The sequence below is a fragment of the Xiphophorus hellerii genome, chromosome 9 (genome assembly GCF_003331165.1).
Source record: "Xiphophorus hellerii strain 12219 chromosome 9, Xiphophorus_hellerii-4.1, whole genome shotgun sequence".
In the NCBI taxonomy this organism is placed as follows: domain Eukaryota; kingdom Metazoa; phylum Chordata; class Actinopteri; order Cyprinodontiformes; family Poeciliidae; genus Xiphophorus; species Xiphophorus hellerii.
In genome coordinates, this window is record NC_045680.1 from 29,775,641 (window position 1) to 29,797,598 (window position 21,958).

At 40.0% G+C, this 21,958-nt stretch overlaps 1 protein-coding gene across 9 annotated transcripts in view; it reads left to right on the forward strand.

Moving 5' to 3' along the window:
* szt2 (SZT2 subunit of KICSTOR complex) overlaps nt 1-21,958 on the forward strand; it is a 155,436-nt gene that overhangs the window by 122,052 nt on the left and 11,426 nt on the right. For 7 of the 9 annotated variants that reach the window (XM_032572990.1, XM_032572993.1, XM_032572995.1 and 4 more), the window contains 8 exons: nt 2,002-2,257; nt 2,347-2,426; nt 3,052-3,174; nt 11,882-12,084; nt 12,251-12,347; nt 12,986-13,066; nt 13,314-13,388; nt 19,491-19,556. In XM_032572990.1, coding sequence (XP_032428881.1) covers nt 2,002-2,257; nt 2,347-2,426; nt 3,052-3,174; nt 11,882-12,084; nt 12,251-12,347; nt 12,986-13,066; nt 13,314-13,388; nt 19,491-19,556 — 981 coding nt within the window. Of the gene's footprint in view, nt 1-2,001; nt 2,258-2,346; nt 2,427-3,051; nt 3,175-11,881; nt 12,085-12,250; nt 12,348-12,985; nt 13,067-13,313; nt 13,389-14,386; nt 14,985-19,490; nt 19,557-21,958 lie in introns of those variants that run through there. The other 2 variants (XM_032572998.1, XM_032572996.1) reach the window with 2 other exon arrangements.

Consider the following 21,958-nt stretch of genomic DNA (forward strand, 5'->3'; position numbering starts at 1 on the left):
AAAAAGGGTATATTACTCATTAAGCTATTTTTATATAAACATGTACATATACGCTTAATGTAAATAAATGAAATTATATTCCACATGATTTAGCTTCTTGTTCTTAGTTTAACGTTTTGCACAAACTAAAAACCTATAATATTTAATGATTTTCAATATATATAAACACTAAATAACTTATGTATTGCAGTAGTTTGGTCTAATAATGAATTAACAAAAGTAGTACAAAACTTGCAATAAACATTCATAAATACTTGAGATCAAACTTAACAAACCACAAATGATGTGAAAATAATGATCTAGAATAATATATTAAACACAATATACTAACAATGTTCAGAGGGAAGGTGTATGCAGACAGCACTGGATTGACTGGACAGATGGACAACAAGTGAAAACTGACTCTCAGTCTGACTTTCTGGTTGAAGTCACATGACACATAGTTGGGCTGTATCTCTTAAAGGGACAGACACCACATATACTGTAGATACACCCACTAAAACACTCAACAGCACATGGCTGGTTTTATATTTTCATCTTTCACCTTTCTGTGACAAATGTTTTGTCACAGAAATTATATATATTAAAAAGGTGAGTTGATACATGTTGGGGAAGAAAACTCCTCCCATGGGTATCAGGATGTTTCCCTTTATGAAAATCTTAAGTCATGCCCTCTACATTTATCAAATCTTCCAACTTTGTGAAGTGGCCGTGGATTTTCCTCCCCTAGTTAAAAGTAAATTTGGGGATCATAAAGTAATGTTTCAGGATGGTAATTCATCTTCTGACAGTAGAAGTGTTATAATTTTAGCCCAGGAAAGACATACTGAACAAGAGAAAAGGACTCTATTACTAATTAACTGGAACATACATGCTCTAAATATGGCCATTTGCTGAAAGAACAACACATTTAGGACAGTAATTAAACCAAAACTGTACAAAAAATACACACATTTTGCATTTTAGATGAAAAACCTTATTTGTCTGTAAATACGTTCCACCCAGAACTATGAAGTGGTAATTTAGCTTCACTCAGTTCAAATTCTGTCAAACAAATTAATCTCCTATTAAGTACCTTTTTCTATGCAGTTATTAATTCAAGAAACAATCAACAGATTAGTTGTCAGTATTTTTTTTTGCTAGAGACACATCCTTTGCTACAAATAATCAAGCATTTACTGAAGAAATGCATTTTTTTCGCATTTTAGACAATGTTTATTTTCTTATTTCAAAGGGAATTGAATTTTTTTGATTTATTGTATTTCTAAAATTCTGTAACAGGCTTAAGTGGTTAAATGAAAAATCTGCAGAATGTGCCAGTTTTTTATTTGATTGTCAGAATAATCAGTAGAATCAATAGCTACAACCAACAATTAATAAATTAATTGTTAGTTGCAGCCCTAGTTTTTCTCCTAGTTAGGAGTTCAAGTATCTCGGGATCTTGTTCACGAATGGGAGAAGAAGGGAGCGGGAGACCAACAGGCGGATTGGCCAGCGTCTGCAGTTCTTTCCGTCATGACCGAAAGAACGAGCTCACGAATACAAGCGGCCGAAATGAAATTTCTCCGTAGAGTGTCTGGGCTCTCCCTTAGAGATAGGATGAGAAGCTCAGTCATCCAGGAGGGACTCAGAGTAGAGCTGCTGCTCCTTCACATCGAGAGGAGCCAGTTGAGGTGGCTCGGGCATCTGGTCAGGATGCCTCCTGGACTCCTCCCTGGTGAGGCGTTCCGGGCACGTCCCACTGGGAGGAGGACCCGGGGAAGACCCAAGACATGCTGGAGGGACTATGTTCCCAGGCCAGCCTTGAAATCCCAAGGCTGGCCTGGAAATGCCTTGGGATTCCCCTGGAAGAGCTGAAACAAGTGGCTGGGGAGTCTGAGCCACTCTGACTCAGTCTTTATCATTTCACAAATGTTTCTTGGAGGCTTCAAATTTTTATAGCGCACAGAAATTTTTATCGCTTAGTTCAGATTAGTCTTATGTTCAAACAATGTCTTCCAGGATCCTAACCCATTCCTTAGTCCTTCAATGGAGCCTGATGCCTTGCTGCGTAGTGCAGTTGCCCCTTTGCCCAGCAAGGAGCAGGGGAGGCTAGGAGGTCCAGGCCGAAGTCTTGCTCCACTTCATTTCCCCTCTGAGCTACTTCCCTTCGATGAGGCTCTGAGGGATGTCTGCACTATCCGACCCTTGACAGAAGGAGATGTAGTGGTTCGACATAGTAACCAGCTCTTGGAGATGAAGACCGCTGAGCGCAGAGGTAATTTTAGCACTAACTATCAGAATATCTTGGGCCTGTAGTGGTATTCTGCTATGAATCAGGTCATATTTTTGTGTATTCCCTGGCAGAAATGGAGAAGCAAATGAAGATTGAAAACTTGTTTGTCACTTGGCAGCAGAGATCAGCACAGTCTAACATGCCCATATCTGTAAGTATCCCAATTGTGATCAGGAACCATTTGTCAAAACATAATTAATTTTAATTTGGTTATAACCTAGTTCAGAAATTTAGAACTGTTCTGATCATGTTTGTGGCCCATCTGAGACAGAAGTGTTGGCTGCAGAGTTTAAGTAGCCAGGATTTTTCTCCCTGCTTTTCTGAACTGCCCAAAAAAGAAGTACCTGGCAGTCCTTTTTCTTACTTTGTTAAAGTGAACGAAGTTTTACTTTCCTTATAAAGGCTGGTGTCAGACACTGCAACACCTGAAGAGATAACTTCTAAAATTATCCTGATTTCTAACTGTTTGGTACAAACATAGGCACATTCTAAAGAAGTCTGCAGTCTGACTTGGCTCAGTGATATACAGTAGACATTTCCTCTACTGCCAGAAGTTGTGCTAAAATTGTATCACACATTTAGTCACCTTCTCAAAGGTATTGACTACGGCATGACCATCAGGCATATAACTGTATATGTTCTTGTTCTGTCTTTTATAAATGACATCAATGAACCTTGTTAAACTGGTTTTTATTTTTGAAGTTCATGAAATTGCAATGGATCACATTCTTTTCAAATATTCCAATAATATTTTGCTGCAATAATTGTCCCTACAGGGAACAGATTTGGAGACTCTGAAGCAGTCATCAAGGCTTGTCCACTACTGTGCCACCCCACTTCTCTTTGACCCTGGCTTCCGTAAGCAAATTCAAGAGGAACCAACTCAGACTATTGTAAAGGCATGTATTCTATCTAAAGATTGTCTAAAACATTATTCCCACCTGTATTGTTTAGGGAACCATCTGGTCAAAGCAAAAATCATATCTTTTGCCAAAAAACAGTGCTTCAAGTTATTGTTTAAACTATGTATTTCATCCACTGTCATTTTGATTTTTTTGTCAAATCGGATTTTTTTGCTGTGGTGGTTCACACGTCCAAATATATATATGCAACCTGTTTGTGTTCTCCAGTGTGAACTACAAACAACCTGTAAGTGTCCTGCAGAAGAGGGCGCAGTAATGTCACACATAGAGAGCGTTCTCAGTGTTTGGCCAACTGCCATAAAAAAGAAGTAATGCTCAGTATTTGTGGAAGTATGTGTGGATGCTAATGGTGGAGCATAGCTTATGATTTTGAAGTTGTCGTCCGACCGGAGCCAGCACATAAACAACTCAATCCTTAATGCAGTCCACCATGATTGTTTTAATTCCCGCTTGGGCGTATCAGGACACAGAATAGTGACATTTGTTAAGTATCAATGACGTAAGTCGGTTGGACGCGACCTGGACGTTGGGTCACATTTGAATCGAATACGTATCGGATATCCAAGTGGCCTGGGTCGCATTAGAAAAGAATCCGACCTGTGTTGTTCAGACTGTCATGAAAAGATCAGATACAGGTCGCATTACATCAAAAAAATCGGAATTGGGCGTGCCGTGGTGGCGTAGGGGTTGGCGCGGCCCACGTTTGGAGGCCTCGGGTCCTCGACGAGGCTGTCGCGGGTTCGACTCCCGGACCCGACGACGTTTGCCACATGTCTTCCCCCCTCTCCTTCCCCCTTTCCTGTCAGCCTACTTCATGGAAGGGGACTCTGGAGCCCACAAAAGGACCCCCTGGAGGTGTAAAAAAAAAAAAATTGGAATTGGGTCACTTCAGGCTGCAGGGTGGATTCAGCCTTTATAGAATAGGCTCAAATTGCATAAATTGGTTCACAAGTTAGGCCCTGTTTACATGATAATGATCCAACAAAAATAGATTTTTTTTCCATTTCTATTAACACATTTACATGAAGACATTCTAATTACAATCTTTGTTTACACAGTAACGGTACACATTGAAAAGGTGTAATGCTCTCGCCATGCCACTAGTTGGTGCTAGGTTCATAGAAACTTAGTGCACATTCATAAAAAAAATGTGTGTGGGTGTCTGATGAGAGTGCATTTGCAAAAAAGTGAAGAAGTGGGACATCTTCGCTGAAACGCGTTCTTTGAACTTTCACTGTGTCTGTAGTTCTCTAGAAAAGAGCGCTGAACAAGCACGAGCGTATTTTGCCGCCTGGGCGGTGCGGAGCGGTGACGAGACGCTGAGGGAACCGTATCTGATGGGGAAACACGAATCGTTGTAACACCGGCATTGTCAGTAGTTTCTTTTTCTTCTGTGGATTGTAGGAAACAGCTATGTTTTGTGTCACACTATGCATGAGCTAGGGATTCCCTGACAGAAAATATCCATTTACTGTGTTTACAAGACAACGGACACGGTACGTTTTAGAACCATTGCACTCTAGAACTCGTTCTCAAACTGTGCCGTCATCAGAGAAAACATTTGCTATTTTCATGTAAATGTACAGTACAAACAAAGCAAAACTCTTCCATTTGCACCAGAAATTGTTGTTGTGTAAACAGGGCCTTAAATGCAAACAAGTATAAGTAAAAATAGAATTAGAATTACAGTTAGAATAGTTGGAATTCCTTAATGTACAAGAAAGCGCAACAAAATTTAAAAATAGCAACTCGCGAAAGCAAATAAACAAGTAAATTTTAATAAATATTTTAAAAATATGTAGTAGAAACAAACAGAAACAGCGGAGATGTAAAGAAATGATGACCAGTTCACCAGTTTGGGTGAATTTGCAGTGTTCAGAGTAACAACATCTCTTGTGTAAAAACTTTTTTTAGTCTGTTTTTTCTTGTCTTTATTTCCCTGAAATGCCTAAATAAGAGTAAGAATTTGAAGAGGTGGAAGCCAGGGTCTGCAGGGGTCTTAAACTCCAGTCCTCGAGGGCCGCAGACCTACAGTTTTTAGATGTGCCACAGGTACAAAACACTGGAATGAAATGGCTTAATTACCGTATTTTCCGCACTATAAGGGCACACCTAAAAACCTTCAATTTTCTCAAAAGTCGGCAGTCAGTTCCTTTCACTTGGAGGTGTTCAAACGGAGGTTGTCTTGGTGTACCAGACAGAGTCATCTCCACTTGGATGCGGTTTCATATCCTCTGGAGATGAAGCCCGTCACTCTGGTATCATCATCAAACTTTATGATGGTATTCTTTGGGTGGGTGGAGGTACAGTCGTGTGTAGAGGAAATACAGTAGGTATCTTGGCACATAGCCTTGTGGATAGCCAGTTCTGGTCCTCAGTGCTGAGGACAGGTGGGATCCTACTCCAACCCTTTGGGAGCAGTGTGTCAGGAAGTCCATGATCCAGCAGCAGATGTGGGGGAGAACCGGGTCCCCAAGCTTGCTCACCAATCTGCTCGGAATGGTGCTGGGCTGAAGTCCAGGAAGAGCAGCCTCACTATTCCATGTCAACATGGTGTGCACAGCAGTAGCGATGGCATCCGGTTGGTTCTGTAGGCAAGTTGGGGGGGTTGAGTGTGGATGGCAGGCATGAAATGATGCGACTCCGAACCAGGAATTTTACCTTCCTGGCTGATGTCTCAAAGCACTTCATTCGATGCAGGTTAGTTCCACTGGTCAGTAGTTTTTGAGACTGCTAATGTTGTTACTTTTTGCCATGTGGGATGATGGTGGAGGGCTTTAAGAATGGTGGAACAGAGCACTGGGTGGGGAACTGATTAAAGATGCTGGTAAAAACCCCAGAACACACATTCTTTGTAATATCAAGGTTGCAAATTTACTTTGAGAACAGAAGAAATAATTGAGAAGTAACTAGATTAAAAAATAATAATAATTTAGGACATGGAGAGCCTTTGCATTTATCACATACATCCAAAGCCCTCGGGTAAATCTCAGAAAGCCTAGCTTTTGAGAAATGAACCCTACATACAACTTTGAATGAGACTAAGATGATTGCAAGAGGAAGAAGATCAAATTTTGTCAATGGTGTCATTCCAGAGCTCTTTGCTCAGCTGGATTCCCAACTCTTTATCCCATGCATTTTTAATTTTAACACTAAAGTTTTGTTTTCTAATGATTCATTAAACATAGCCAATAGTAGTGGCACACATTTTTCTATAAACCTTTTATAAAATTCAATGGGAAACTCATTGGGGCCAGGGGCTTTAATTGACTGCATCACTTTTATTGATTTTATTACTTCCGCAAGGCAGTCACCATATTACTAATATGAACCTCGACTATATAAAAGTAAGCGCTCAGTTTCTCTGGTAGAAACTAAATCAATATCTGATTGAACACCCGTACGCTCTTCAGATAATTCTGGTAAGGGATTTGATTTGATCAAGTTTAGCAATGACTGCCAATTCAGTTAGCCTTTAGTTGTGTCTTTTAGAATAGAATAGAATAGAATTCAACTTTATTGTCATTGCACTGTCACAAGTACAAGCAACAAGATGTAGTTTGCATCTATCCAGAAGTGCTCTACGAGATATAAATATTTATTTACAGATGTACAAGACTATGTATGTATGGACTATAAGGGGTTATAGCAAAGAGATATAGATATTGTGCATAAATATAAATATGGGAGCTATATGCACAGATTATACAGAATATACAAGAATGTTAGGGAATGGATTATATAATACAATACAAGATAAATAATGGCAGATAAAATTTACAGGTTGTATGTGTGTGTGAAGAAAACAGTCCGTGATGTGTGTGTGTGTGAGGATAGTCCATGTGTTATTGTCGTATGAGAGGATAGGGGAGTACTGTCCTTATAGTTTATGTTTTATGTCAGGAGGCGTTCAAAAGCGTGACAGCTGTGGGGAAGAAGCTGTTCCGGTGCCTGGTGGTTCTGGTCCGTAGGCTTCTGTAACGCCTCCCAGAGGGCAGAAGGGAAAAGAGTGTGTGTGCTGGGTGAGTGGAGTCCTTTGTGATTTTCCCAGCCCTTTTCAAACACCGCTTCCTGTAGATGTCCTTGATGGCAGGGAGCGGTGTCCCGGCGATATACTGGGCAGTTTTCACCACCCTCTGCAGCGCCTGCTGGTCGGAGACAGAGCAGTTCCCGTACCAAGCTGTAATACAGTTGGTGAGGATGCTCTCAATGGTGCAGCGGTAGAAGTTCGTGAGGATCTCTGAGGACAGGTGGTTCTTCCTCAGGGTCCTCATGAAGAAGAGGGGCTGATGCGCCTTCTTAATGAGTTTGGAGCAGCTGGTCATCCAAGTCAGGTCCTCGGAGATGTGGACTCCCAGGAACTTAAAGGTGTCCACACGCTCCACCACTGTCCCCTTAATGTGGATGGGTGGATGTAGGTCAGCGTTCCTCCTGAAGTCCACGATAAGCTCCTTGGTCTTCTCGGTGTTCAGCTGCAGGTTGTTTTTGTTGCACCACTCAGCCAGACGGTCTACCTCCTCCCTGTAAGCGGCCTCGTCATTATCTCTGATGAGGCCGATCACCGTGGTGTCGTCTGCAAACTTGATGATGGCGTTAGAGCCATGGACAGGTCTGCAGTCGTAGGTGAAGAGGGAGTAGAGGAAGGGACTCATCACACAGCCTTGTCGCACTCCGGTGTTTATGATGATGGTGGATGAGAAGTGGTTGTCCAGCCGGACATGTTGAAGTTGACTGGTCAGGAAGTCGAGCAACCAGTTACACATGAGTGAACTGATGCCGAGGTCTGTGAGTTTGGTAATGAGTTGTGATGGGATGACAGTGTTGAATGCTGAACTAAAATCTAAGAACAGCAGTCTGGCGTAAGTGTTCTTACTGTCCAGGTGAGAAAGGACAGAGTGCAGCGCTATAGAGACTGCATCCTCTGTGCTCCTGTTCTGCCTGTATGCAAATTGGTGGGGGTCTAGTGTGGGGGGGAGACAGGATCTGAGGTGTGCTAGGACCAGCCGCTCCAAGCACTTGGTAATGATGGGGGTAAGGGCTACCGGGCGGTAGTCATTGAGTCTGGTTGGGTTGGGATTCTTGGGGATTGGGACGATGGAGGTAGACTTGAAGCAGGTCGGTACCACAGCGCGGGCCAGGGACAGGTTGAAGATGTCCGTCAGCACTCCTGCCAGCTCCCCAGAGCACGTTCTGAGGACACGTCCAGGTATGCCATCAGGACCCGCAGCCTTGTGGGATTTAATCCTGCTCAGAGCCGCTCCTACGTCAGTGGGGAGGAAAGTCAGTGGCTGTTGGCCTGGGGTGGTAGCTGCTTTGGTTGCAGTTGTGGTATTCCCTCTCTCAAAACGAGCATAGAAGTTAAGTTCGTTGAGGAAGGAGACATCAGTAGAAGCGGGGGTGGTATTGGGGTTCTTGTAGTCTGTGAGAATCTGAAGGCCTTGCCACATACGTCAGGGGTTGGAGTTAGAAAAATGATCCTCCACCTTCCTTTTGTAGTGGTGTTTGGCCTTCTTTATTCCCTTCTTCAGCTCAGCCCTGGCTGCACTGTAAGTCTGTGCATCCTCTGACCTGAAGGCGATGTTGCGGGCCTTCAGCAGGAGACGAAAGTCTCTGTTCATCCAGGGTTTCTGGTTGGGGTACATGGTAATGCGTTTGCAGGTGGTGACACGTTCTATGGTGGTGGAAATATGGTTCAGTACAGATGAGGCGTACTGATCCAAGTCTGTATGGTGGAAAATAGTCCAATCTGTATTCCTGAACCGGTCCTGGAGCACAGCGTCTGAGCCCTCTGGCCACACGTCTGTCCTCACGGTAGGTTTCACACGTTGGATGAGTGGTAAGTACCGAGGTTATTAGAAAGAGGTGTAGTAAATTATTTGTCTTATGAGAAAGGACCAGGGTTTAGCATAAGCTGGTACGGTCAGAATCTTTTAGCGCATTGCTAAAAGATTCTGCGCCAGTACGCAGTACAGTGTGAACGGCTGCATTAAAGCCTTCATTCAGAACGGCTGCGCTTTGTGTCAGAATAGCTCTTCTAGCAATAGGGAATGATGAACTTTAGAAAAACATTTTTTACTGGTTGGGATCCAGGATCTCCATGGGTCAATAAGACCCTGCATTCTGCATCATAAAATCAGAGAGCTTGAGCCATTAAAGATTTTGTTAAATTACGGGGATTGGATTGATCTAATGCTGGATCAATGACACAAATTAAGTCACTCCCTAAAATTAGCAAATGAGAATCCAAAAACGGAAGGCTGCTCACTAGTCTATGTGCAAAGTCAGTATCACCAATGTTTGGATATATGGATATACCAGGGGAAACCCTCTCTCCAATTATTGCAGAAAAATTCCCCTATATGCCTCTCCCATTGCTTGGTTTTAAGAATGACCACTAGGTGGTCGATTGGTTCGTTGGCAGGGAAAGACGGGCAGTCAAACCAAGAGGCAAAACAGAGCATCCCAGTGGTCTTCCTTCATAAATGAGTAGAAGTTAAACTTGCACAATTTCCTCTCAGAATATAATGAGACACCTAGTAGTTTTAAATAATTTCAAATGATGTTTTATATGTCTGGTAGTTTTATACTCTGTTCTCCTCATGTTTTTCTGTTACCAGGAGCAAATGTCTATGGGTAGAGATCACTTTCATGGATTGAAAATACTTTCTTAAACTGAAGTGTGACACTCAAAATACAAGGACAGGGCTACCAACATCAACAGTAGTGATAGGTTTATTTTATGTCCTAACCTGCAAAGAATCAACCAGAGACACAAATTACTTTTCTGCAGAAGAGGAGAGCTGAGCCCGACGCAGAGAACCGCCGTCAAACACTGTCTGGGATCAACTCTGCCCAGCTCTTTGTCTCCTCTGCTCTTTATTATGTATACAAAAAAGGAGGTTGGGCTTTTTCACACAGTCACACAAAAAATTGACCAACGATCTTTACTACAGGATGTTCTGGAACCTTCTGTGGTCATGCTCTTACAAGGGCACGAGGCTGACCGCAACCAATCAGTTTCACAGGAAACTAATAACACATGAATGTTTTAACGTTTTTAGCTTCCAGGCAAACATCCTGAAAATAGTTAATAAAGTACTACAAAAGATTAATAAAGTACTACAAAAGAGAGAAGTCAAGTAAACATCAAACAGAATAATAATATGAAAACATAACTGTTAAAATAAACTCATAAGTAAATGAACCTAGATAATAATTCTTCTAACAAGTAGCATAGCTCACCTAGACATTATTAGACATTACTAGAATCAGAAAACAAATCACGCAGGTTTAATTTCTATTTATTTCTGAGGAAAGACCTCAGGGATGCTCCGTCTTGCCTCTTGGTTTGACTACCTGTTTTTCCCTGCCAATGAAAATGTCCACCACCTAGTGGTCCTTTTAAAAACATCTGTACACCGCAATATCGCTATAAACAATTTTGGAACATTGAAATGGAGTGCTGAGATATTCCATTTCCCACAGAAATAACGTCTTTGCCACTTTGGCACAAGTACAGTGAAAACTTTCAGAGGATAAAAACACTAGACTCTGAGCAAAAATCAGATGAAACAACTTTCCACCAGCACTTAAACACACCACTTACACACTAATCTGAGGCTGTTGGAAGTGTGAAATGAGTCTCAAAAACTCTCATGCACTTGTAAACTGATTTGTGTGTATCAGGCAACTCCTCCATACTTATTTAACAATTTGAGGTTGAAGTTAAAGAATCTGTATTTCACAATTTATTTGTGGAAATTGTAACTGCGTGTGTATACTTTTTATATTCGTACATTCTTAACATTTGTATTTCCAAGTACCCAAAGTTATGTACAAAATGTTTTTTCCAGTTTACAAATCATGTTTCATGTTTCAATCAAGTCCAGTATTACATACACACCATTTTCTCACCATAATTCTATCACTTGAAACTTTAAGATTTACTTCACATGATAATACATTTCTTTCGTGTTCAGAAGATCTGTATTATGGAAATTTCATTTATCAAAGAATGAGAATCTGTTTCAAAAAGTAGAGAAAGATTAATCTTTGTCTTTAAGTTTCTTTATTCGAAGGCAAAAGTGTTCGAAGACCCGTCTCACTGAACACAGTCAGGAGAAGAGCCCTGAACAACACACATCACATCGTTATATAGTCACAGCAAGGCAAAGACCCACCCAAAGTCTGATCTTATCTCTATTGCCAGATGGAGCACAGAGACAATCCTAACCCCCACCTCATAAACCGTCCCTCACCTCTTGGAGGGACGATTTTATGGCAGGAAAGAGAGCCGATAATAATTTCAGGACAAACTTCTCATTTTTCTTTGTCAGTTACTCATGGGTGCAGGATACAAACTACATTCCGCACATGTCAGTCCTTTAAGACAATTGCCAGATCAAGCATTTTACCCAAGATGTCTTCAGGTCTCTTATACTATCACAGCTGTTGAAGCATCTAAACATTATCTGGAAACTTCTTTAATGGAAAAACACATGTTCCAGAAATTGCAAAACACAGCAGATATAATCAGTAAATAAATGGTAATAAGTATCATCAGTTCCATCAAAGATAAAATAAGGATAAAAATGAAATGTTCTATTACATTGGCAACAATAATGGCTATTATTTTTTTTACTAAAGTCTGTGGAACCCATTTATTTTATCAACATATTTCCAGAAACGGCATCGCTCCAGTGACTCCACATCGTCAGGTCGTGACCGAAGCTACAGCACTGATTCAGCCGATATGCTTCCAAGCCGAATAAAAGAGGAGCCATGGTTGCTTGAGATTTCTAACAACTTCCTTCAGCAGTACATCCAGTACCTGCAGAGCATGGGCTTCATTCTAGTCCAGGTCCGGCCTCCATCCCCCGCTCGCAGGTGAGTGATTGCAAGAATAGTTTCTTCTAGATTCCTTTTTTAATGGATTCTGGCAACCTTTGACCAACTAATCTTATTGGTTAAAAATGTTGAAGTGGCACTTTCAATTTAAACGCAGGTTTCCAACCTTTGTGCTCTACTCACTAATCTCTCATCTCTCTAAAAGTATTGCCAGAGCACGTGCTGCCATGCTGAGCTCCATGCCGTTGGAAGGAAGGATGTCCTTTTCTTATGTGAAGCAGAAGAGTGAAGACAACCCTAAGGTTAATATTCAATTGGCAAATGCAAAACTTGTTTGTAAACAATCACATACACTGGAAACAAACTTAGAAATTAAGGTTTATTCCTGTGTGCTGCAGCAATCTCACTAACATTAACAACTGTCAATTTTTTTTGAAGTTCCTCAAAAATATGCTATCTCTTTATGTGGTGAGATAAAAATGCTTTTCCTCTCGATATATGAAAAATTATGCCACAAAATGACATACACAGAATACTGAAAAAGTTCACTGTGGAGAGACAAGGTCTTTAAATAGCTTTTCCAGGAGCACATGGAATTGAACCCACAACTTTCTGCATGATGAAAGTTATAAGAGTTATAAGAGTTCATTCCACAATCGGCCGCCTCCTTAGTTGTGTTTTTGAACAAGACACTTCACCTGCCTTGCCTGCTGATGGTGGTAAAGTAAATGCTGGTGGCTAGCAAGGCTATGATGCACTGGGGAAACCCTGGATCTTAAATATTTTAAGGATAATTTAAGAGACAGGTAATTGATGTATTACTCCATCAATTAACACTTGGGTATTTAAAAAAGTCAACCATTCTGAATTAAGCACATGCATATCATGGAAATATATTCTGGTAGAGAATGTAAGACTGTTTCCTGAATCTAATTTGCAGACCTCAGGATCTGGCACGACTTCATATCACCTCCAGAGGGCGCTGCCAGGCGGGATCGTGTTGATGGAACTGGCTTTTCAGGTGAGACATTGATTATCAGTTCTTTCTGTTTAATAATTTAATAATTCAGTACATAAGAATAGAAATATTGTCTCGTAAAGCTGAAATTTGCGAAACAGTAAAGCGTTGCATAATCAATTTAACTATAATCTTTAAGCATTTTTTATGTTGCAGACTTCTAGATGAGTTCAGTATCCACCTGAATGTTCTTCCTGGACACTCAAACATTTTGCTAATCACAACTTGTGCTATACTGTTATTTTACCAGGGGTGTTACTTTTGTGTAAAGCAGTATGCACTGGAGTGTTCCCGCATCCCCATGGGCCAAACAGTCAACTCCCAGGTAAATATCACTGCTCCACACATAGCAGAAACCATCATTCCCTGCCTGTTTTACTGTAACTGCGTTCTCATTACAAATGTGCACAAATCTTTGCTTACATTCTGCTAATGTAAAAAAAAACCACAGCTTTGCAATTACAGTGTTTCCATTAAATAAGAAATGAAATAAAAATCATTTTTAATGACTTATTGTTTACATGATAAGTCATTAAAAATTATGGCAGCGATGGTTGTAAACAGTTACATGAGATATATTCATAATTCAACCAGGGTGCTAGCGCTTATCTATCAGTCATCAGCGTCTTATTCAGGCTATGGAGCAACAAGTCCCTTATATTTGAGAGCAACTATGCATGCAGCCTTTTGGGGAAATTGTATTTGCTAATTTTACTTAGGAGCTAAGATTAAACATGTTTGAATTACAGATAACTTTTCATGAACTGTGCGATGCTGTGAGAATTCTGGTGGAGCCAGCTGTCTGAAAAAACCAAAAACACACCATCAATCCTTTCATGTTTGTGTATTTTCAGACAGTTTGTTTATTTTTTGTTTTAAATGTAAAATGAAAACACAAAAATAGATTTGTTTTTTCATTTCTCATTTATTAAACCAAAATCAAAAATCGGATAACGAGTCGTTATCTGATTTCTGATTAGTGCACAAAATAAAAATGGAAAAAACAGATAATGAGCGCTCAATTTAGATTTTCATGATTTCATTTTTAACAAGTGGTCTGACCTGGAAGTTCCCTCTGCCCTGCACATTATATAGAGACCTGTTTTTGTACACTCGTCTGTAGCTGCATGCAATTAATTGATCATGATCACACAGAAAGCCTTACACTCTGACTTTGTTTTGTATACAAAGCTAAAGTTTCTTCTCCACTGTTTGTTCAATGAGAGCATCAATAAATATCAGTAAATTCAATTATCTGTAATGTTGTATGAGAGAAATTAAAATTAAACATTTGTGGTTTAGAGTAAATACTTTTCTCTAAAGGCTTCTCTGAACTGGAGATACAGGTGAGTCGGTTCTGGCTGAATCTTCAGTGGTTTACCACCTTGCACCTTCCCTCTAACCCTTAGTCTGTCTTCATGTCCTCAAGCAGATTGCTCCCAGGTAAAATATTTCACCTCACCGCATCTATGTACAAAAAAATGTATAAATGTGCTACGCAATCAGTGTGCTCCCTTAATGCTGTTATGTTGTTGTCAGCATATCTAAGTAAAAATCTTAGAGGAGATTAATTCTGGACTCACAGCATCAGAGTGGGGACACCCACCCCCACTCTAATGGATGAGGTATCTGTGGTGAACGATGTCATCCAAGGTTTCTCTAGAGGTGTGCTACATTGGTCAGGGGCCTCATGCATAAAAGAGTGTGACGTTTTCACAATAAAACTTGGCCTACGGACAAATTTAGAAAAGTGCGGCGCAGAAAAAAATTCGGATGTATAAAGCCATGCGCACCTTTTCTTTATAAATCCCAATTTGCAGGAAATAGAGCACAGCTGCTGGTCCGCCCTGTTACCACCCATAAATACATAATTAATATAATTAATGTCACCAGGTGAAGCAATAACCGTTTGTAGCAGTATAAGTATTTATAATAATAATAATTATATATTTTATTTAAAAGGTGCTTTCAGGACACATAAGGTCACCTCACAAAAATAAAAATAATATTTTTTAACCCTTTCATGCATGAATTATGATCCTTTGTGTCAGAATTTTTTTCCCATTTTTAAAATTTTTTTTCTTAAGGCATAAAAAAAGGTAGGAAAATTTTTTTGTAAAAATATTTTTTTTATTTTTTTTTATTTTTATGTGATCAATTGTAATTTTGTCCAAATACAAAGTTGTTATTTGAAAAATACATCAGTAGTATTGTTCCTTAGGGGTTATCTGATGTCACAATATTTTTTTTACTTGCAAAAGTCGTCTACAGTAGAAGGAGGGACCAGGTCTGTTCTCATGCTTTTTTGTCTGTCGGCCATATTGTATTTAACAAGAATCATTTCTTGCATTTGCAGCTGATGGCCAGTAGTTGATGGTATATTTTATGATGCATTAGTGTCCACTTCAGTGGTCTGTGTGCATTTATAACATAAAAATCCACAGGAAGCACAAGAAAATGGCTTTTAGATAGCTGTCCACTGTAGTGACCACTATGCATGAAAGGGTTTAAAGAAAATAAAAATCCAAATTAAAAAAATAAAGAGATCGTGCAAATGCTTGTTTGACCAGCAGAGTGTTCTGCCGGGATTTAAAGACAGACAGTGTGTCAGAGAGTCTTTGAGTGGGTAAAGTGGGCGTTTATTCTAAATAGTGGAATCATGTGCATAAGATGTACATTTACAGAATAGAGATGCTTTCTGTCCATAAGACGCATTCATGAAGCGGGCCTGGCTCGACTGAAAGATGATTGCAGCTGGACCGGTACCGGTACCACATGGCTCCTTCTTTAAGTTCTGCTCAGAGCCCCAGGATGATCAGTCTGGATTAATCTGAACACTAATAAACCATCATCAACATTTCCCAGCAGATCAATATGATCTCTGATCAATGGCTCCCTCTGAATCCTTCCATTGGCGATGTTCTCCATCAGAGCCAAAGCTCTCCTCATTTACGCGGCTCACTTTGCACAGCTACTTGAATACGTGTGATTGTCTACACACCTGATCATCCTAAAAATAATAAAATCTGTTTGGAGTTAATCTGCTGATCAAACCCTGTTTTCTTTTTCAGTCAGAATGAAATGACCGCATAGATGCATTTTATGCTCTTCGGCACACGGACCAATGCGTTACATCTTTATGAGACAAAAACTGAGAAAAAGTACTATTGACATTCTAGTGAGATTTTCACATCCTTTTATTTTGTGTGCTTGTTAGCTTATTGTCTGAGGTTAAATGCGGTTCAGTTTCATCGTTTACGTTTAAACAATAAAATATTAAAGTCATGAACTAAACATCGGGTTTGAACCTTCTTGGTCTAAATAACACCGAATGTAGTCAGATTTCAGTGGATTTAGGTGAGTTTTGACGCTTTGTAGTTTGTTGCCCACAGAAAAAGTTTGCCTGGCTGCAGCACATTTTCACGGCAGGGAAAAAGTGTGCGTATATTTGTGCAAACTTTGACACAAAGTTCATTTTTATACATGCCGACTTGTGCGTATAATATGTCACTGCACATTTTTTTTGTGCGTACGCATGCCTTATACATGAGGCCACTGGTCTTGTAATTAAGGCGTGAGAATGTGAGTGTGAATGGGTGAATGACTGAATGTACTCTAAAGAGCTTTGGGATCCTCTGGATTTGATAAAGCGTTATACAAGTACAGGAAATTCACTTTTAATGGGTCTGATGGTCTCAGGGGGAAAAAGTAAACCTGTCACGTCTAGGTGACTGCTGAAATTGTGGAGGTGACCTTGTGAACAAATTATTACAGGAATTTAATTATTATACACTGATGGCCTATATGAAATGTCTTGGTTAATGTTGACCATTGTCCTGTTTTTGGCAGAGGCTCCCTGTTTCTGATTTACAGTGCAGAAATGGCTCATGTGAACAGTTTTATTCCAGACTTATTTTGAAGAGATGGCTCTGCAGTGACAAGATTCAGTGATTGTCAAAGTTGGGACAGCAATGCATCTTTTTCTAAGTCATTTATTAATTATAAACAATCTGCTATATCTCTAATGTCCACATCAAGCTGTCAGTAGTGGTCCACGTGAAAACACATTGACTTTGAGATTTATAATTTTGGTTACTGAATCATCAAAATATGTAACCTACTGCTTGGCTACATCAAGAGCTCCTGTGTGAATGACCATATTTTCAACTGCTGGATGTTCATTCATAATTGTCAGTATTTTCTCAGGCATGAGAAAACACTGTACTTTCCCCATGTGATGGGGAAAGTACTTTGTTTTCTGAATACAAAACAGTTTAATCCTTTTTAGTGCCCCATCACTGGCAGTCAGTAACTTTGGGGCATTTTCTCGCTCCTGAGCTACTTTAGGAGGAAACTATTAGATGTTGCATCACACCTCTTCTTGGTGTTTAAAGTTGAGATTTCCCTCCTAGATTCTTGTTGAAGTTCTTGTTATGGCTGCTGCAGCCTGCTGTTTCTTTCTCCTTGGTAGCGGTGTTGAAGAGACCTTTTGTCCAGAGTGCTGGCCGGACTGTTTGGTCTAAGTGCAGATGTTGTCCTGTTAAAGATCTTCCCAGATCTGAAGGATGGGATTTATTTTTCAACTTTGCACTCTCACACCTCTGAGAGTTCCAGAGGTGTGATGGGACATGTTTTTGTCATGGTGCCGGATAGCAGTTTGTCAGTCCCTTAAATATTTTGAATCAATAATAAGGCTGTCTCATTTCCATATCCAGCATTTGTTTCCACATTTACTTCAAGTCGATGAATCATTGAGTGTGGAGAATATAAAAGTAACTACAAAAACGGGTATCTAAAACAACTTCAAAAGGAAAAAACTATCAAAGGATCAAAAAGCAAAACTTTTGATCCTTTGATCAAAAGAGTCCTCAAGGATTGTAGTCCTCGAGGACCAGAGTCCTGCAACTGTTAGATGTGTCTCTTGTCAAACAGACTTGAATTTAATGGCGAAACTGCCTCACTAGCATGCATGTATGCAGGAGTTGAGCCGATATCTAGTATTGGAGTCAAGTGTGCTGAAGCAGAGAGACATTTAAAAGGCAGGATACCGAGCCTCGAGGTCTGCATTTAAGACACCACTGCTATAAAATTAAGTCATTGATTAGTTTCAGAGCCAGCCCAAGGCCCTGAAACTGCTTATGCAGGGCACTTTATCAAAAAGATTTGTGGAGCTGCTAATAGAAAACTAGCTTGAAAGGATAGCGACTTTGAATGGTCCAGTTCAACAACCAAACTTTTATACTAACGTCTTTGTATTTATGTGAAGCTGAGTTTTAACTTTAAATGAGTTGATGTTCATTATTGGCTCTATTTATTTCTGAGATTTATTTGGCTTCAAAAAGGCGTGTTTGATAACAGTTAAAACTTCTCAACCTTTAACATTGTTTAGCAAAATGTTTTTACATCAGGCTACATGGCTACTACATTGGCATAAGCTACTCAAAGTTGTAATTGGTGATGTGTTGTTTGCTGCTCAGCATAATGTAGCTAAAACAAACATTTTTACAAATGCATTATGGGAAGCCTCTCCAGGAGCACTGCTAAGATTATTTTAAGGCCCAAAATCAGCCCAGTATTGGTTCACATTGTCAGGCGAGAAAGAATTACCTAGTATAAATCTAATTTTTAGCTGTTGGAATTATGCCTAAGATAAATTAATTTAATCAAAGTATGTCAAGAATATGAATATGTGTATGTATTCCATCTTAAGTGCCTACTAAACAACACAGTCAGAGATGCTATGAGTTTATAGCAGGTATGCAAATGATCTAATCATCTGACTATGATTGCAGAAATCCACATTATTAGCAAAAACAGAGGGCCACAAAACCAAATTTTGCTTAGGGCCCCATAGAGGCTTGGTCGGCCCTGCTCTGTTTAGCTAAATAAAATTGTGGCTTTTCTTTATTTCTCAGCCTTTTTTTTTTTCCTTTTCACTCTTTTGATGTAGTTTTTTTGCTGATACATTGTTTCTAACCAATGTTGTGAATGGGTTGTGGCAAATCAACTTTTACATGCAGTCAACAGCTGCAGACCTGCAACTTCATGTTGCCTTCAAATTACCTTCCAGAACAGTATGTATAAAGCATCATGGAATAGCTTTTCCAAAGACAAGCATCTGTATCCAAGCCATATCTTACCATGTCTAATGCAATGCCTCAGATAGTGATGTAAAGTACACTGCTATGGGGCTCTAGAGCAGGGAGATGGGTTTCCTGTATTGATGCATCCAGTTAACAAGTTTGGGTTCAGCAGTTGCCAGGAGAACAGTAACCCCACCTCCATTGTGTCAATACAATTTGTACTTATTCATTAAAACGTCTCACAAGTTCTCACAAGCCTTTGAAACTTCATCAGTCTTCCTCTTCATTCATCTGTCTGTATCTTTATGTGTGCCAAATCCCACCTCATCTCATCTCTCCATCAGGGCACCCACCTCACCAAACTTCGTTGCAAGCCGTTTCCAGATGCCTCACCAATATGTGACTGTGCGGTATGTTCCTGCTACTCTTAAGAAGGGGTGTCTCACTACAATCAGGCTTCACCCCTGTTCGCCAATCTGCTTGCTACCATCAGTCTTGATCTTTTTCTTTGCAAATCTACTGTCTGTCTCTTTATATCTACAAATGGATTAATTTGAGTGTTTTGCCCAGCCAATGTCAGTGACAGTAACCATGATTTTGGACTGTAAATAAGCAAGCATTGTAAACACTTTCAATAACTAGGAAAAGCAAAGTCCTGAAATCTCAATTTTTTTAAATTCAAATGTGAGCCAGATCTCTGTGATTTCATGTTCTTGCTTGACCTTTGACAGGCTTCTGCCTCCATGCTTGTTGGTTTGGCTGTGTTGGGTGTTTCAGCTAATTGTCTGTGCATTCTTTCCAATTCTCTCTCATTCCTGTAAAAAAACAAACAAAAAAAAACACTTTTTATACTTTCCTTACATCTTTGTCAGGTTGGAGTTTGATCAAAGGCTTTGGGATCAAGTGGTCAAGTGACCAGAGCTACTTTCTGCTAAAAATCTCTTTATTTTTATTTTTTGGCGTAAGGGGTCATTCTGCTGTTGATCTGTCCGTAAAAATGAGCATACCTTGGGACTGTTCCACATCTTCTTTAAATGCTTTCTTTCCATGTGGTAATATGCTTGTTTTAAAGCTTTTAAGTGACTGTTGATTCTGTTTTTTATAGTCCCCTTTTAATAAGGTTGGAATCTGATACGATTTTATTAAGTCCTAAAAATGAATTGATGAAAAGATGAGAGGTAGAACCAAAAATCAATTTATTTTCACAAGTTTGGCTATAGAAAAGACATCAACAGGCAGCTTTCACAAATTGGAGTCCCAGCCCCATGACCTTACCCTCTATCACAACCTGCTTTCCTGTCTGACAACTGTCAAATAAAGGCCTCTCAGGCCATAAATTTATGCCTAGAAATAAAGACATCAAAAACTCCCAATGTCTTTAGATACATTCAGCATATTTAGTTTATTGGGATCATCCTAAATGATATTTGCGAAGTCTTAAAATCAAACACGTGGACCTCCCCAGGATTCCCTGTCGACTTATTGAAGGTTCACCTCTACATAACATTTCAAACCATTTTTTCAGCAATAAACATTATAGGCATATTTATGTTTCTTCATGTTTTGATCAAAATACATGTCTGACATTTCTGCAATCTCTGTTATAAGGTCTATGTTTACAGGTAGAAGGTATGTAACCTTGTTTATGCTTGCCTATAATTAATGATTAATGTTTTTATTCTGTTTTGATCATATTGCTTTCTATCTATTCCTTCTACTGTGTCCTCAATGATTACAGCTTCTCTTTATTATGATTGCTAATAAGGATACTTCCACTTTCCACAGCTGACAGGACATGGCCTGTTGCTCCTAATTTAGTTCTGAAAACTTATAGAGTATTTAAAGCCCCGGACAGCATTTTGTGTACATGTATAAGTCATTGTACATACACTATGTTGCCAAAAGTATTTGCTCACCTCCCTTGACTCACATAAGGGTTTAAGTGACATTCCATCCCTAACCCATATGGTTCAATATGACGTTGGTCCACCCTTTGCAGCTAGAACATCTTCAACTCTTCTGGGATGAAGGTCAACAAAGTTTAGGAGAGTTTATGGAGATTTTTGTCCATTCTTCCAGAAGTGCATTTGTGAGGTCACTACTGATGTTGGACGAGAAGGCCTGGCTCTCAGTCTCTGCTCCAATTCATCCCAAAGGTCTTCTGTTGGGTTGAGGTCAGGACTCTGTGCAGGCCAGTCAAGTTCATCCACACCAGACTCTCTATCCATGTCTTTCTGGACATTTCTTTGTGCACTGGTGCATAGTCATAGTGGAAGAGGAAGAGGCCAGATCCAAACTGTTCCCACAAAGTAGGGAGTATAGAATTGTCTAAAATGTCTTGGTATGCTGAAGCATTCAGAGTTCCTTTCACTGAACTAAGGGACCAAGCCCAGCTCCTGAAAAACAACCCTACACCATAATCCCCCTACCACTAAACTTTACACTTGGCGATTTGTCACTCCAGAGAACACGCCTTCACCACTCTAAAGTTCAGTGGCAGCGTGCTTTGCACCAATGCATCCAATGCTTTGCATTTCACTTGGTGATGTATGGTTTGGATGCAGCTGCTCCATCATGGAACCTCATTCCATGAAGCTCTCTGTGCACTGTTCCTGAGCTAATCTGAAGGCCACATGAAGTTTGGAGGTCTGTAGTGCTGACTCTGCAGAAAGTTGGTGACCTCTTTGCACTATGCCGACCCCGCTCTGTTAGTTTATGTGGCCTACCACTTAATGGTTGAGTGGCTGTTGTTACCAAACATATCTGTTTACTTATAACCCAGCTGACGGTTGAAACGGGAATATTTAGGAGC